Source organism: Sinohyriopsis cumingii, unplaced genomic scaffold (assembly GCF_028554795.1).
Source record: "Sinohyriopsis cumingii isolate HCF-2022 unplaced genomic scaffold, ASM2855479v2 utg000873l, whole genome shotgun sequence".
NCBI classification, from domain to species: Eukaryota; Metazoa; Mollusca; class Bivalvia; order Unionida; family Unionidae; genus Sinohyriopsis; species Sinohyriopsis cumingii.
The window spans coordinates 2,269,525-2,285,544 of NW_028315938.1; the positions used below are offsets into that span (position 1 = coordinate 2,269,525).

Below are 16,020 nucleotides of genomic sequence, written 5' to 3' on the forward strand. Positions count from 1 at the left end.
ATCACAAGAAATGCATACTATATTAACATACAACATATGCAAATCTTAATAGCTTACAAAATTATAATTCAATTTTCAATAAACTGTCATTTATAATAAAAAAATAATTTGTCAATCACTGGAAATATTAAGAAGAAGATCTCAGGGTTAAATTAAAAAAATATGTAATAACAAGAGAACAATTCATTTTCCAAATATCTGAGGAGTTACTGGATGCAAGGAATATGTCTTAACTGCCTTTAATATCACAAATAACAGTAACTGGGAAGGTGAAAAGATTTTCAAGATGGCCACCATGGCAGCTGTACTGGATGTCAGAGGAGTACAGTTTAGAAATTTAAGACCAATGGGTATTTTTTGAATGAATAGGTGTAGTTTCATAGCAAAAATAGCACACAATATTACTATATAACACATAAAAATCATAACTTCCACAACCTGAATGCAATTTTAAATAACTTAACAAATATAATAATAACAGGGTTAGAAGTGAAGTTGAATTTGAAATTTTTTGGTTATTATTAAGTTTTTTTCTTCAAAGTTTTAAAAATATTTTTCAGGTTTAAAAAAAAAATTTAGGTTTATATTATCTATTTAGGTTTCCTACAGTTTCTTTGTGATTTTGTTAGGTTTCTAAGGTCAAATGAAAATTTAGGTTTTTCATGTTTTTTTTTAGGTCCGCTTCTAACACTTAAAAAATTCTTTGTCCAGCACTGATAATATTTTCAATAAGATCAGAATGATTAAAATAAAATAATAAACTGGTTGGAGAAGAATGCATGTTCCAGAAAACTGCTCATGCTGTTGAGAAGGCATATCAATAAGATTCTCAAGGTTGTTGCCATGGCAGCCATATTACATGCATGTCTGAAGGGCAAACTAGACCTTGCAACAAATAAGTGTACAGTTTCAGCAACCCTTCCAGTTTTTAGGAGAAGAAGCAATAACAAATTAGCACTAATGGCTGGACAGATAACAAGTTATTGCATAAGCATTTATCAGTTATATATGACATAAGAGATAAAAATTGTGTACACTTATTACAAGAGGTTAATATACACTCCTAAAGCAATTCTTACATGTTGAGGGTTCCATAACCTCTAACACTGAATTTGTATCCTCTGAATCAGTGAGGTCCATCAAAAGCTCAGCTTCAACTGTAAATAAATTTTAAAACTGAATCAAGTACAAAACCATTATCAGACAGTAAAACAATGAACTGCTTTATTTTTTTTATAAAAATTGTTGAAACTTAGAGAAAATCATGATTTGATTTCTCTAGTGTAAGAATAAAGAAAACATTTTGTTACTTTTACAAACAATGGAGCAAATGTATTCAACATTTACAATAGTGAAGACAATACAGGGGTCTCTGTATTAACACTTAATTTCACCTGCATAAGGTGGCATAACAGCAATAAAGAATAACCTAAAGATGACATATTGCACTTTCCCAATTTATTTTAAGAATCCAACTGAAAGCACGCTGCATCATCGCTCAATCTGCATACTCACAAGTTATATACTACTTATGTTACACTATATTTCCATGGTAACAGAATATAATGAATGCAGTATCAATAGGAAGTGTACACAGCTTGGTTGATAAGTGTACCACGTCTGTCTGAAATACTGTACCTAGAATGATTTAAGAGTTTTGCTCTGGAAATGAAATTGTTTTTGGACAGACACAGTGATGGTTCTATTTCTCCATCTCACACTGGAAAGTGAAAAACAGATAAAGAATGTTTTCTTGCTTGCCCAAAAGTTGTTTCAATTCCAAATGGCAATCAAAACAGACATTTTACCCTCTTTGATAAAATAAAATAAAATGACCTCATGATAATGTTGGCCATTATATAATATACATATGGTTCCCATTGCATTGGATTTTAACTTTGTTATTGATACATTGTTTTTTAACTTGACTTGATGTTGGACTGCTCCCGTGGCCCAGTGGTTAGAGCGTCTGTCTTGGATGACGGATGTCATGGGTTTGAACACCAGCTAAGTCCTAAGAAAGACTTATAAAAATGGTACTAGCAGCTGCCTTGCTTGGTGTGGAGCACTAAGAGGGTAGTTTTAGGACTGGTTGGCCTGGTGTTAAGATAATGTCACTTAGTGGGAAATGATGCCACATGTCTGCAGCATGATGCCCCAGTGCTGGATCAAAAAAACTGTCACACTGCAGACATCACCGAGATATGACTCAGATTATTAAAGCAACATTAAAAATCTAAATCACACATACACATACATCTGATGTTGTTTCTGGCTTAAGAGAAACCTGTTATAATGTTGTTTTTAATTCAATGACACCAAATTTTTGTGCTGGGTATAACCAAAATTTGGAGCATGAATATCTAGCCCTATTGTGATGATGTGGTTGAATGATTATCTTAAAAAATGAATATACATACTGCATCAGGGACATGCATATATTTATCAATAATTCTGAATTGAAATCATTACTGTAATTATTAAAAAAGCAATCTCGAGAATGTCAGACAGACTGAGACTTTAAAAAAATGTTTGTGCCAATAAAGAACTTATTGAAATAACAATTATTAAACAACTGGGCTGTTCATAGAAAGAATGCAGCTAAAATGTATTGCATGTTAGTCCAAAAGAAAGAGTCGTTATAATACAATGATAAACTCATTATACCGTCTACATATGCATATAAACATGCATATTAATTTCAATTTAGCCAAGAGCTACACAGCAAACAAGTGATGGATGATTAGCCAGTAGCAGATATATACAATGCAATGGGAGCATAAAAATGAAATGAGACCTTTGTCAGGAGAGTACCTGGATTGGGAACAAAGGCCTTTTGCTTTCCCTTATCTTCCAGTGACTCTTGCATTACATTTGGAACACCATTATGATCTGAAGTAAAACAAATTTCATTAAGTTTTCTGATGTTATTAAGTGATACTGCTTTTTAAAAAAGAAAATGTGCAAGGAAATAACTTGTTAAAAGAACTGCTATTAAGCATACTACATGAGTAACAAGATTTTTTATTTAAAAAAACGCAGCCAAAATGTATTGCATGCAAGTCCAAAAGAAAGAAGGCAGAGTCATTCCAATGCAATGATAAACTCATCATCTACATATGTATAGAAACATGCCTACTAATCTCAGTTTGGCTGAGAGCTACCCACCTAACGAATTATAGATGAATGGCCAGTAGAAAATAAAATGCAATGGGAAGGTAAAAATGAAATGACCATTCTTAAGAAAGTACCTAGATTGGGAACAAAGGCAGTTTGGTTTCCCTCATCTTCCAGTGAATCTTTAATTGCATTTGGAATTTCAACCTGTTCTGCAAGAAAACAAAATTTGTTAAGTTTCCTCATGAAATTAAGTGATGCTTCTTTCACTATTTTGTCATCAACATTCCACTACCACCACGTAAATTCTGTCACACAAGGATTGTGCAACATATAAAGATGGCCTAATTCCAAGACCAAAATGCACCCTCCCCCCAACGATTCAGAATACAAGTAAAAAAGCTTATAAATCTGATTAAGTTGGCTGTCAATATAAAGAGGACTACTAAAATCCAAATGCATAACTAAATTAGTTTCTGAGAAAACTATACCAAAATGGTTTTCATCAAATAATGCTTAATTTAAAAATATGCCAAAATGGATAAAGAAATGCAAGGGCCTAAATAACATATTACTTTGTTATGCATATGAACATGCTGTACACATTTAATTTACAGCTTTTAGCTGCTTCAAAATCTGGTCAGTAAATCTTTATATGAATACAAACATAACAGAAATCCTGCATCTGTGTTGGATATGTCCAAAAAAAGCTTCAAATGCATGTACAAGTAAAAGATAAATGTAATCAGATGGCCGTTAGAACTGATCATCACTGAGTAAGCAATCTACCATTATCATGATATTAGGTACATATATTACTGCTTAACTTGGTTAAGTGTATGAATTCTAATATAAATGCATAATAATCCAAGGCATATATATTCACAGATCAGCCTTTTCATGCTGCGAACACACCAAAAGATATGTCATAATATAAATTACCTTGATTCAGATGGCAAGGCTCATCTGATGATGTTCTTGTGGCTACTTTACTTGTCCTTTAAAAAAGAAATTATAAAGAAGTGAATAACTAACCCTAACAGACATTTTGTAAGCTAAAGTAAAACCTTTTAAAATAAAAAACAAACAAAAACACAATCTAAAATGATAAGAAACACACTATACATATATATGTATTTAAACTGTATAATTAATGGGCATAAAATCTTCACTGTATAGACAGCTTATAAACCAAAACAACAAACACTATGCTTCTCTGCTTGGCAGAGATTTATTTTTGATTCTCAGTTTGTCCCACTGCAGAGTGGATTACAAATTTATGATGTCCTGTCCACATGTAACCTTAAATTGTTTCTTTAGATTGCAACTCTCTGACTTTGATCATTTTAGGGTAGTTTCAATGGCCAAGTACCTTGTGACGGAGAATTCCAAACTGTCTCTTGCATTAATTATTTCTTTTAGAGTTGGAAGGCCCATACAGCTTGGGTCCCTGGCACACACAAAAAAATACAACTGAGACACAATCTTGGATAGTTAAAAAACAATTCATGAACATGCAATTACTTCAATGAACAAGAATTTTGCAGGATGTCTTGCATTCAAGGCTAGTGAATAATGTACAATACTTAATCAAAAGCTGAGTGGATCTCTTCTGATTTTCCGATTCTGTAATATGAAGGGTTTACTAGTCATTCATACAATAAAATAATATTTTTACAAAGATTTTATACTTCTTAAGGTACCATAGTTCTTTTGAAGGATTATGTGTTTATTCTTGCTTTTTCCCTTCCCAAATGATTTTGCAATTTTTTAACAAATAATCTTTATGCTGTAACTTTTTATCTTAAAATAAAGAATGGATTGTGATGCCATGTCCTTTTATCCCATTACATACATGAAAAAATCAAACTAATAAGAAATTCAAAGGAATTATATCATTGATATCCACCTTGATACAGAGATGACCTCTCTGCTTGAGGGTCACTGTAAGAGTGCAGTTAAGGGTGCATACATTATGAAATGAACTCCTTCTTTATACTACATTACAAGTATAACACAGCCAGCCATCCCTGGATCTGGGACTTTTACCATATGCATAAACCTGAATGTAACCATTAACCAATGTTGCTGTTATACACATTGGTGGAATTAGTGTATTCTGTGCTTTTTCTATGTGCATTTGTTTTATCCAATGTTGCATTAGTTTTTTACAAAACTCAAAAGATGGCAAAAACTTGATACATAGTATCAGCATCATAAAGTACCTAATATAACTTGATACATCACATCAGCATCTGAACCTAATGCAGCACCTAATACATGGCAACATAATTTGATACATGATATCAACAAGGTAATATATTACTCATAATGATTATAAAGTCTACAGAGAAAAGAAGAAAGAGCACTTACCTAAATTTAACACCATTAGGCAAGTTCTTAATCTCTACCTGATACAAGTTATCTTTTATTGTCTTGTATGGCACTTTATTCTTTCCTGTTGTCTTGGCTGAAAAAGATATTGTCACTTAATGACAGACATTTGTTCATAGTAATTGTAAGTAAAGCATTAAGTTGTACAATGAAATTTCAGATGTTGAAACTTATAATTACATTTAATAAATATTTATTACCTATAATAAAAGGTTTTTTTACTTGAAGACTTCATCTTAATGTGAGTAATGGATTTAACATTCATCAGTCATACCTTGATAACACACATTTTGTGAATGTAAGATAAACATTCATTTACCATGCATCAAACATATTAGAAAATTGAAACATGACATGACATTTGGCAGTTGAACAATTCATGAAGATAAACTGAATGGGTTTTTCAATTGCAAACATGGAGGATACAAGGATACATATTACTGAAGATGGAGAGAATGCTATCATGGTTAACTGACAGTTCAGTAAACATAAATTTTCCCTGCCATACAAATGATGACCATTACTATAGAAGACATTCATATTTCTTTCTCTTTATCTAAATAAATGTAAGTGATGACAAAAATGAAATTTGTAACAAATATTACCCCAGCAGTCATTAAAGATCTGTCGCACTTGTGACACATATTTTTTCTTGATTTCATCAACCGCTGGTGATAAACTTGTCTGTGAATCTAAAAAATTAAACTGAAGCCTAAATTGCATATTCAAACAATAAATATTCATGTCATTCAAGATTTTAAAAACCTTCATATGATTTGACAAACAAAATGCCATAAAAAATGAATGGACATGGATCTTAAATCCAATGTATAAAATAATTTTGTACAATACTGTAATTGGCAGAAAAACTCAGTTACATATAAATACAAAATATGCTAGCCAAATTCCTGTTGTATATGTTGATTTGTTTCTTTACCATTCTTAATTAATTTTGTTCACATGTGAATGTATAACCCAGTGTAATCTATGTTTATTTTCTGGCAATTACATGTATAAAAAAAGCTTTCAAAAAAAGAGTGTCACTTTCCCTTTTGAACCTAGTAGCATTTCAAACAATATCTGGACCTAGTCTAAAAGTAGTGGACACCATCTTGAACATAACAAATTCAAATATACAAGCCAGTAAATAAAGCAGCTATGTATTAATATATTTAAACTAATTGACAAATTTATTACATATAATGCAATTTTGGCCAAATGATCATGACACTATTAATCTGCCTAAAAGCTAACAATGTAATGTAATACTTGCCTAGAAACAAATATTTTCTGCCACTGAAAAATTGTCATAAAATGATATAAAACTGATTAGTTATACAAACCCATCATGCTGGTTACGAACTGATCTTTCCATTCAACAGTCTGAAAAAACTGGTAGGCCCTTGTGTTACCGAATACACCAACACGTCTAGTACTGTCAGTAAACAGACCACCAATATTTACACCCATGTCATTAAGAGCTTCACACTGAAAATACATGATAACAAAGTCCCTCAAAAAAATGATGCTTTACTGGGCAAATAGAATTTTCAGGAATTCAAGATAAAACCATTTCTTTCTATTAACTGTGAAGTCTTGAAACTATCTCTGGTGTTACTGTTATTAAGTGCTAAGAAGATTATCAAATTAGCTGCTGTGAACACTTTGGATTTCAGATTGACATCATTTCCATTTAGGCCAAGCAGATATTAAAAGTCTTCTGGCGAAAAGCCCACATTTCAATATTACCAGTCATTAAAGGGGAATGAGGACAACAAGATTTCAAGACAGCCATCAAGCCAGCCATATATGATGTACCACTGGCAAAATCTGCATTTTCAGGATTATGTAGTTAGCAAAAGAGGTCTTTTGGTGAAATCCCCATACTGATATAGCCATCCATATGGCCTCCACTGTGGACAGATTGAGAACTAGTTTGCATCATTATCATTAGTACCAACCTGACACATTACCAACCGTTAATATGAAACCCTCCATGTTCAAATTACTTTCTATTTAAAAGTAGGACTGACAAGATATCATTGTAGAAATATTGGACTCAATAACAGCACCATTTTAATTTTGGACCAATAAGACAGTATACGAAGTCTTTTGGTGAAAGCACAATGTTGATATGACCAGCCATCTAAGCTCTTTTCCTTTCTGATATGACCAGTAGTGCTAAAAACCAAAGTAAAAGCACAGACAAGTAAAAGAAAGAAAGAAATCACAGACAAGTAAAAGAAAGAAAGAAATGGAGAGGCCGAAAAAATGGGAGAAAATGTATTAGCAAGCAAACTCTGCCAACTAAATGGCAAACAAAGATTTACAAAATAATGACAACCTCAGCATCAAAATAAAAATGAAAACTAATGAGTAAAAAGTATTTAAACAAATCAGTTCTAAATGAACCTCAAGTCTAATCATCAGTGAAATTAGCTTGTTTAAAACTGCATTTTATTAAAAATAGAAATGAAGGAATCTATAATATTTACATTGTTACCTGAAACACTACAGTAGTACATTTTATAAATCAATGTTTGTTAGATGCAGGTTCTCTTCCTCCAGGTTGAAGTATTCATAGGATCTGAAAGATGACCTCATACATGACTTCATGTTAACTGAACAGACATAACTTCATACTGAATCAAGAAACATGACTTACCGACTGACTGATCAGTTTTAGGTGGTGCCTTATGAATTTTGGGGTGCCCACAGATGTTGACAAATTTTGCCTCTGTTCCTCAGCAGTTTGCTGATATTGGACCTTTTCTGAAGCAGGCAGATGCTTCCATTCATTTGCCCACTGAACAAAAGTAGTTCCTGAGGATGATGGCTCTTTAAACAAATATAGATAATAATATAAAAGAATTCCGTTACTTTCATAAACAAAACTAACCACAAAAAATAATTCAAAAGTGATATAGGCATATAAATTGAAGTTTACAATAATAATAAACAAAATTCACTTTACCATCTAGATATTAATATGTATTAAGAATAACAGTGTCATTATTTTTCAAACACCATTAGCATACAGTTACACATATATGTGAATATAATTTAAAGGTGCATTTTATAAAAAAATTGCTCAGAGTATACTGCAAAGAGATTAATGAGTCTGGTTATACATGTGCATACACAAGGCTAGAGAAAATGTAAGCAATAATACCTGAATAGTAAATTAATAACAGAACATGCCAGAAGAAACAGGTAAAGCAGTACTTTCCACACACTCACTATGTTGCAGCATCAAAAACAAGACAAAAAGCAAAGTGATCAGAAAATAGAGTTTTAAATTACATTCATACAAAACAAACAGCCATTAACACCATTACCAGAGTGTATATATCACTAAATCAAAGTTATTTTACCTCTCTGACATCTTAAAAGTACAGACTGAAAATAAATAAAAATTAGTAACATAACAAGAGTAATAGATTTATGAGACTCCTTCATTATATAATATTTGCAAAATGAAGCCATTCAACACTGATGCATTTGTAGTAATTTCTGTACAATACAATTCATTTGCTTTCTAAATTTGTCAATAACCCAATAAGAGTGTTCTCAACACACAACTAATGACCTTTATTTTTTATTTCATATACATTTGACAGAATTTAACATCTTTACGATTTATATTTTATATTGTTGATAATAATGTTCATATTTTGAATGGTTTGTCTTCCTAAACTTATGTGCAAATTCACTGTTAGAGCATGTTAAATGTACCTTTAGTTGCCACTGCATAGCCACTATTGTGCTGAGGTGTCATAAGATGTAACACACACACACACACACACACACACATCTTAATGAAACATCACCTAAAGATGATCACTATCTCACTACCAGTGTACTAATAAGTTTACAAGAAGTAAATAAATGATCTGCATATGGGCAAACTGACGGACAGACAGGATTATTCAATGTAACATTACCAAGTGGGCACATGGTAAGATATCAGAGAAAATCTAAGTTTATGCAGAATAATTAAGCAAATGATGTCAGCATAAGTCAATATATACAGTTTTACCCCGCTATAGCACATCCGCTATTATATGAATTCCGATAAAACATGGTTTTATACAGAGTAGGACAAAGACCTAAACATTCTTTTGTTAGAATCTGTTAAAAACAAAGCAACACTTTCAAAGAGAATGAAAATAAATTTCCTTTTTCTTCCATTTTTGGAAATAGTGTGGTACAGGACTGGCTTTATCAAAACTGCACAGAGCAATAAAAAAGTTTGTGACCAATAACATATTTAGCCTACCAAGTGATTTTCCCTTGCAAAATATATTGTATGCACTAGGCCCTTTCAACTGTATTGGTTCTGGCTTGGAAGCAGAGCTTGAGACAGCAGGCTGCTGAATGCTGTGTTTCTGTTTTTGCCGCTTATTTCCAATCCAGTCCTGAAAATAATAAATAACCAGACTGTATGCTATTCATTGTGTCATCAACATTATTAAATTCATCCTAGATAATGCGAGCTTCCACTGACCTGCTGCACTCTATTTCATCATGTTTGTTTCCTGTATAATCTGTCCTTGAGAATAATGATCCTTGATTTTTTTGTTGTTGCTGTTGTTGTGGGGTTTAATGCCATTTTTCAACACATGATAGGCTATACATGGCGTCAAGTATTAATGGTGGAGGAAGAACCTTGGAAAACCCCAGAAACAACCACTGACCCACGAGAAGCTACTGGCAAGCTTCTCACATACCCACATTTGTTGAATCCGAGACTCGAACCCACACAAACTGAGGTGAGATGGCAGTGATTCGTAATGAAAGCACTTTAGACCACTCAGCCATTCGGGGCCCCCTACGATCCTTGACAATGGGCAATCCATTTTGTACCAACCTCCAAAAACCAAATTGCAAAGCATGTGGCTAGCATATGGTTTTTAGGCAGACTAAAATATATTCAAAGATGCAATAAAATCATAATTTCAAAGAACGGATGTATTTAAATGATTTACAAACTATTGAATACATTTACTTCTGCAGCCCCCCCCCCCCAAAAAAAAAAACTGAATATGAAAACAACTGAGAACATTCATTTCTAAGGTGAAATAGAGATCAAGAAACCTAAAGAAATGTTAAAGCCAAAGATTTTAATTAATTGAAAAGAAATGTACTTTTGAGAAGTTTTACTTTCATTTGAAAATTGAGAAGCAAACACTGGAAATATCCTGCAACTCTGACTTACGACAGTAATTGATTAATATAACCAACTGTATTGCTTTTAAATTATTAAGAAATGCAATTCATTAAGCTGCTGGATATCAAAACTTTGCAAGAAAGAGGAAATTCTTTAAAACAACTAACCCTGACTTGTTGCATTGTAAGGTTCAGAGAGTTGGCCAGGTTCTCGATTCTTTTGCCATCCTTTACACTTGTCAATCCTGCATTCCATTCTGTTTCCAATGCATGCAGTTGTTCATCTGTAAAGATGTGGCGCAGCTTTTTGGATGCTGACTGCAGCAGATGATAACAAATTATGAGTTATTACATTGTTTTGATACCATATAAATAGGACAACCAATTCAGGGGAAGTAGCTAAATGATTCTGAAGATGACTGTCCTAGCAGATGTCTAATGTCTGAGAGGTATATTTCATTCCGAATCAACAGGACATGATAAGAAGTCTTTCAGTGAAAATCACATATCAACTAATTTGACAAAACAGCTGCAATTGTAGCAATATTGGATACTATATTGGTACCATTTTCATTTAGGAAAAACCAAGCATAATAAAAAGTCTTGAGGGGAAACACGATGTAGATAGTACTGTCAACTGAAAATACAGGACCAGAGGTGATCAGATTTTCATCAAATCAGCACCATTTTAATTTTGGGTCATCTTTGGTTAAAACACCATATCTACATATACATCCATTGTAATAGAACGATTTTCAAAATGAATAACGTGTAAATATTAGATGTAAAAGTTCTAAGGACCAACAGAAAATTATAAATCTTTTAGTAAATGACATGTGACCTATTACCTAGTCCTACCTGTAATACCTGATAATTATGTTTTAACTAACGCGCTGTGTAGTGTGTTTTGATGTCGACTAACATCGTTATGAAAGTAAAATTTTCAGGAATATTTCACACAACTGACAACTAAAATAACGACGCTTTTCTACAAAGTTATAATGTTTTAGTCGTACTTTACTTACTATGATGCCCTTTCTCTAATAAATTCAAATTCTCACAAAAGAAACGGGCCCGTTTTCAAGTTTCTAGCACCTAAACAAAATCAAAGTGTGCTATGTCTTACATGTAGGACTGACCTATTTCCATGCACCCACTAAGAGTACCTGTACAATTTTCAAGATGACCACCATGGTAGATGTATTTCATATCAGAGGGGTATTATTTTAATTTAGGACCAAGCAGTATGTATTGGTTTGATTGGCATTTTTAACGTTGCTTTAACAATTTGAGTCATATCGCTATGATGTTTGCCGTGTGAGATAGTGGTGAATTATTCAAGGTTTAAACATGTGAGCGAAAAATCAATTTCATATATTGTAACAAGTGTGTTAAGGAAATATTAGGATAAATATACCAGCATAGTATGAGCTGTCATATGGGTCTCAGTCGACATATTTTCCATTTCAAATTCTCAACGTTCTGCTTTCAACTACTTAATTACGCACAGCTTCCGCAACCGGATGTTTTAGTTTTAGAAATTGTGCACATGCGCAACAGAGAAAATATTCCAACAACATTGTTAAGGCTTGGTAGCTACATAACGTATACTGCATCGTACGAACATATACGTTGTTGCGGTTTGAAGGCCTTAACAATATCAACAATTCCAGGCTTGTAGGCTGTAACAATGGACGTATCGGGTGCCATTTCATACTCGACCACTTTCTCTAATAAGACTAAGATACGTCAACAGTCAAATAAAACCAAAAGTTGGGTTCACGAATTATTTAATAATAATAATAATAATAATGATATATATATATATATATATATATATATATATATATATATATATATATATATATAGAGAGAGAGAGAGAGAGAGAGAGAGAGAGAGAGAGAGAGAGTAGTGCAGATTAATCATGATAAAAAATTGTAAGTTGGTTTTCTACTCTCTCTCTCTCTCTCTCTCTCTCTCTCTCTATATATATATATATATATATATATATATATATATATATAGAGAGAGAGAGAGAGAGAGAGAGAGAGAGTAGTGCAGATTAATCATGATAAAAAATTGTAAGTTGGTTTTCTACTCTCTCTCTCTCTCTCTATATATATATATAGAGAGAGAGAGAGAGAGACAGAGACAGAGACAGACAGACAGACAGACAGAGAGAGAGAGAGAGAGAGAGAGAGAGAGAGAGAGTTTAAAAAAAACAACTTACAAAACTGTGACAAACGAGACAATCGATAAAACCAACAGCAACCGTTGGATCTACTCTATCCAACTGAGGTATTATTTTAATATTGTTGATATCGCGTTTCAACCGATACTATCATAATGTCAATTTTAGGTACCTTTATTTTATTACTGACATATAAACTTCTTTTCTGACTCCCTCTTTTTTAGGATGATAAATCTGCACTACTGCATCATCAGTGCGCAGAGAGAGAGAGAGAGAGAGAGAGAGAGAGAGAGAGATAAAGTTAATGAAGCCCTGGAATGCAATAAAATAATAACAAATTTATGGATCATTTCTACAAATGAATATGTGAGAATGAATGAAACGGAAACGTGTTTTGGTCTTTATCATGTAAGTAATCAACCAAAAATATATATTCAAATTAATCCTTATAAAAGTGTGTGGATCGCTTTGGTTAAAATCATTGGTTTATAATAAATATTGTGTTGATCACATATTCCGAGTAATCATGCTGATAGAGGTACGTGAATTTCTTGTGTTTAAATCATGATATTTGTTGTGGTGATTACCCGCATGATAATGACCAAAAAAACGTTTCCGTTCATAACTGGTGGCATAGCACGGATTCTTGTTTTTTCCTCTCTATTATTTTGTATCAATGATCCATATAACGTTTTATTTTTTATTTTCATTTTTGCATTTCTTATTATTGCATTCCAGGGCTTGATGAACGAGCTTTTTGATGCTTATTGTCGCTGGCGACCAATACAACAGTCAGATTTACTAGAAGGAATTTCGAAAGATAACAGGCATTGCATACATGTATTTATGTAGCGATCACTGATATTTGTCGCCACTCGTACGTCAAGCTGTCAAAACTACCTGCTAAATGTCGCATGAGTGTATTATCTTTTCATTATATATTTAATCTGATTATAGAATATGAATAGATGCTAAACACTACGTTGAAGAAACGAGACAATTTTGGGCTATGAAACTTATAACGTATCCAGAAGCTTTAAAACTATGGATTATTGTTTACAATCGTAATGGAGTTACGTTAAGCTTGAAGAATTATCACGTATTTTAAATACTGAGACGAGCACTGTATTTCTATGAATGTGTGTGATTGTCGATAGCAACGCTCATTGTTCATCTAAATTGTCATTAAATGTTATATTAAAATACAACAACAGGTTTCTTAATTTGTTCACTCATGCGCACAAATACACACAATCTCTCTCTCTCTCTCTCTCTCTCTCGGTTGCGCATTAAACATAAAACCTCTCCAAATCGCAAATTAAATTTGATTCAAATGTTTTTCCGTTTTGCGGTGTTTAATATATACTGTTTTCGGAGAGAGAGAGAGAGAGAGAGAGAGAGAGAGAGAGAAAATCGCAAATTAAATTTGATTCAAAGGGTTTTCCGTTGTTTAATATATAATGTTTTCGGTTTATTGCACACACAGAGAGAGAGAGAGAGAGAGAGAGAGAGAGAGAGAGAGAGAGAGAGAGAGAGAGAGAGAGAGAGAGAGAGATTTTCTCTAATACTTACATGCGTTGAGAGTTGTAGATATTTATAATTTAATGCCCGAGGGCCTCATATGATCAGAATGCAAAAATGGAAATACGAGTAAGAAAGAGAATTTTAATTCTAAGTGTACTGATATTGAATTTTTTCTCTCTCTCTCTCTCACACACACACAGACAGACAGGCAGACAGACAGACACCCACACGACTGTCGCACTAATGACAAAAAAATTCCGTGTTGTGTTTCACGACACCACAGTGACGAAACAGCGACACGGACAGATTAGTTAGTTCTGATGCAACTGAATTAAAGTGCCTTCACAGGAAGAAGACAGAGCTGATAATCAGGATGACGATGATTACAACGATGGCAATAATCGTCATATGCTTAATAGAGACAGCTGAAATGTTTCCAGATTTATGGGCAGATCATTTGTTTTAATGCAACAATATATTTGTTGCGATATAACCTGGGTGAAATGTCTTGAGTAGGGTCAGATTCTGAATAAGGATTGCAGGCTTTATAGCTGGATCAATTAATTAGACCCGTTTAGTAAAAAACACTTTAGTTTTCTATATGCTTTGTTTTAAACAAGGTCATGGTTTTGATAGATTCCATGACCTAATGGCCCAAAGACTGAATAATATAGCTGAAAAACATTAGGTGCGAACAACTTGATAAAAGTAGATTTATCAAAAGCGAAAACGTTGAAGAAAACAGGAGACAAATTTGGGCTAAGAAACTTATGAATTATAAAATTGGATTTTCATTCATAATCCTAATTGACTTACATTAGATTTATAAAAGTATCACGTTTATTAAATGCTTACAGAGATGAGGACTAAATTTATGTGACCAGGTGTTTCTTTCAGCATCAAGGCTCACTGTTTACATCAATCTTATGTTGATACAACTTTCTGTTTAGAAGGAATAGCAAAAACAGGATATTCTAGATGACCAAGGAAGTGGCCATATTTGACATCAGATCCGGACCATTATCACTTAGGAACGAGATATCATAATTCTTGCCTTGAAAAGTCCGTGTTGATACGACCACTGATTCAGGTTGAGTAGCTTAAACATTTTCAAGATGGCAGCTATAGTGACTATGATGGATATCCACTGGGCACTGTTTGGATTTAGAATCAACAATGAAGTCTTCTGGTGAATATGTCTTTTTCTATCAGGAGGCCACGTTTGACAACTGATCTGGCAACCGGCCATCCCACACGCTCTTTTGATCTATGACCAGTAATGCTAATGTTAAAAATGTATAAATTCCTAAATAATTGATAAATTATAATGAAAATGCATGTGGGCCATACTGAACGTGTATAAAAGATAATTTGTAATTATTTTCAATTATGTAGGAAATTGTCATGGTTAAAAACAAAGTTTTCCTAACAAGGTGTGAAAATTATGTCATGAGACGGAAACCTGTTGAGATCATGGTAGTAATCATCCTGAGTCAACTTTCTCTGGCACTCTTGTTTCTGGCTACATAAACAAGCATCCCTGGAAGAGGCTAGCACTCTACTGGTTGAAAAGAAATTCCAGGAATGAATGATACAAGATACAATTTGTTGAAAACCATGTCAC

The 16,020-nt window shown here is 33.1% G+C and overlaps 2 protein-coding genes across 5 annotated transcripts in view; both read right to left on the reverse strand.

Moving 5' to 3' along the window:
- Positions 1-16,020, reverse strand: part of LOC149773155 (uncharacterized) — a 125,326-nt gene that overhangs the window by 39,269 nt on the left and 70,037 nt on the right. For both annotated transcript variants that reach the window (XM_089946737.1, XM_089946738.1), the window contains 7 exons: positions 8,177-8,349; positions 6,855-6,999; positions 6,117-6,203; positions 5,491-5,587; positions 4,490-4,567; positions 4,060-4,115; positions 3,252-3,329 (listed from right to left, as the gene is read on the reverse strand). In XM_089946737.1, coding sequence (XP_089802863.1) covers positions 3,252-3,329; positions 4,060-4,115; positions 4,490-4,567; positions 5,491-5,587; positions 6,117-6,203; positions 6,855-6,999; positions 8,177-8,349 — 714 coding nt within the window. The remainder of the gene's footprint in view (positions 1-3,251; positions 3,330-4,059; positions 4,116-4,489; positions 4,568-5,490; positions 5,588-6,116; positions 6,204-6,854; positions 7,000-8,176; positions 8,350-16,020) is intronic.
- Positions 8,356-12,373, reverse strand: LOC149773158 (uncharacterized). Of its 3 annotated transcripts, XM_089946740.1 has the most exons (4): positions 12,098-12,373; positions 10,849-10,998; positions 9,791-9,929; positions 8,356-8,910 (listed from the first exon to the last, which is right to left on the reverse strand). In XM_089946740.1, the coding sequence occupies exons 1-4, from the start codon at positions 12,143-12,145 to the stop codon at positions 8,882-8,884; spliced, it is 366 nt and encodes a 121-aa protein (XP_089802866.1). In that variant the 5' UTR covers positions 12,146-12,373; the 3' UTR covers positions 8,356-8,881. The 3 variants fall into 3 exon arrangements, with proteins under 3 accessions (XP_089802866.1, XP_089802865.1, XP_089802867.1); XM_089946739.1 differs by having other exon boundaries at positions 8,356-9,929; XM_089946741.1 differs by lacking the exon at positions 10,849-10,998 and having other exon boundaries at positions 8,356-9,929.

Excerpts from the sequence above, each read along its gene's own strand:
- LOC149773158 (XM_089946739.1), bottom strand. The coding sequence starts at position 12,145 with ATGGAAAATATGTCGACTGAGACCCATATGACAGCTCATACTATGCTG. Across the intron at positions 10,999-12,097 it reads TGACAGCTCATACTATGCTG|TCAGCATCCAAAAAGCTGCG; the intron begins GTATATTTATCC and ends CATCTGCTGCAG. Across the intron at positions 9,930-10,848 it reads TTACAATGCAACAAGTCAGG|GACTGGATTGGAAATAAGCG; the intron begins GTTAGTTGTTTT and ends TATTATTTTCAG.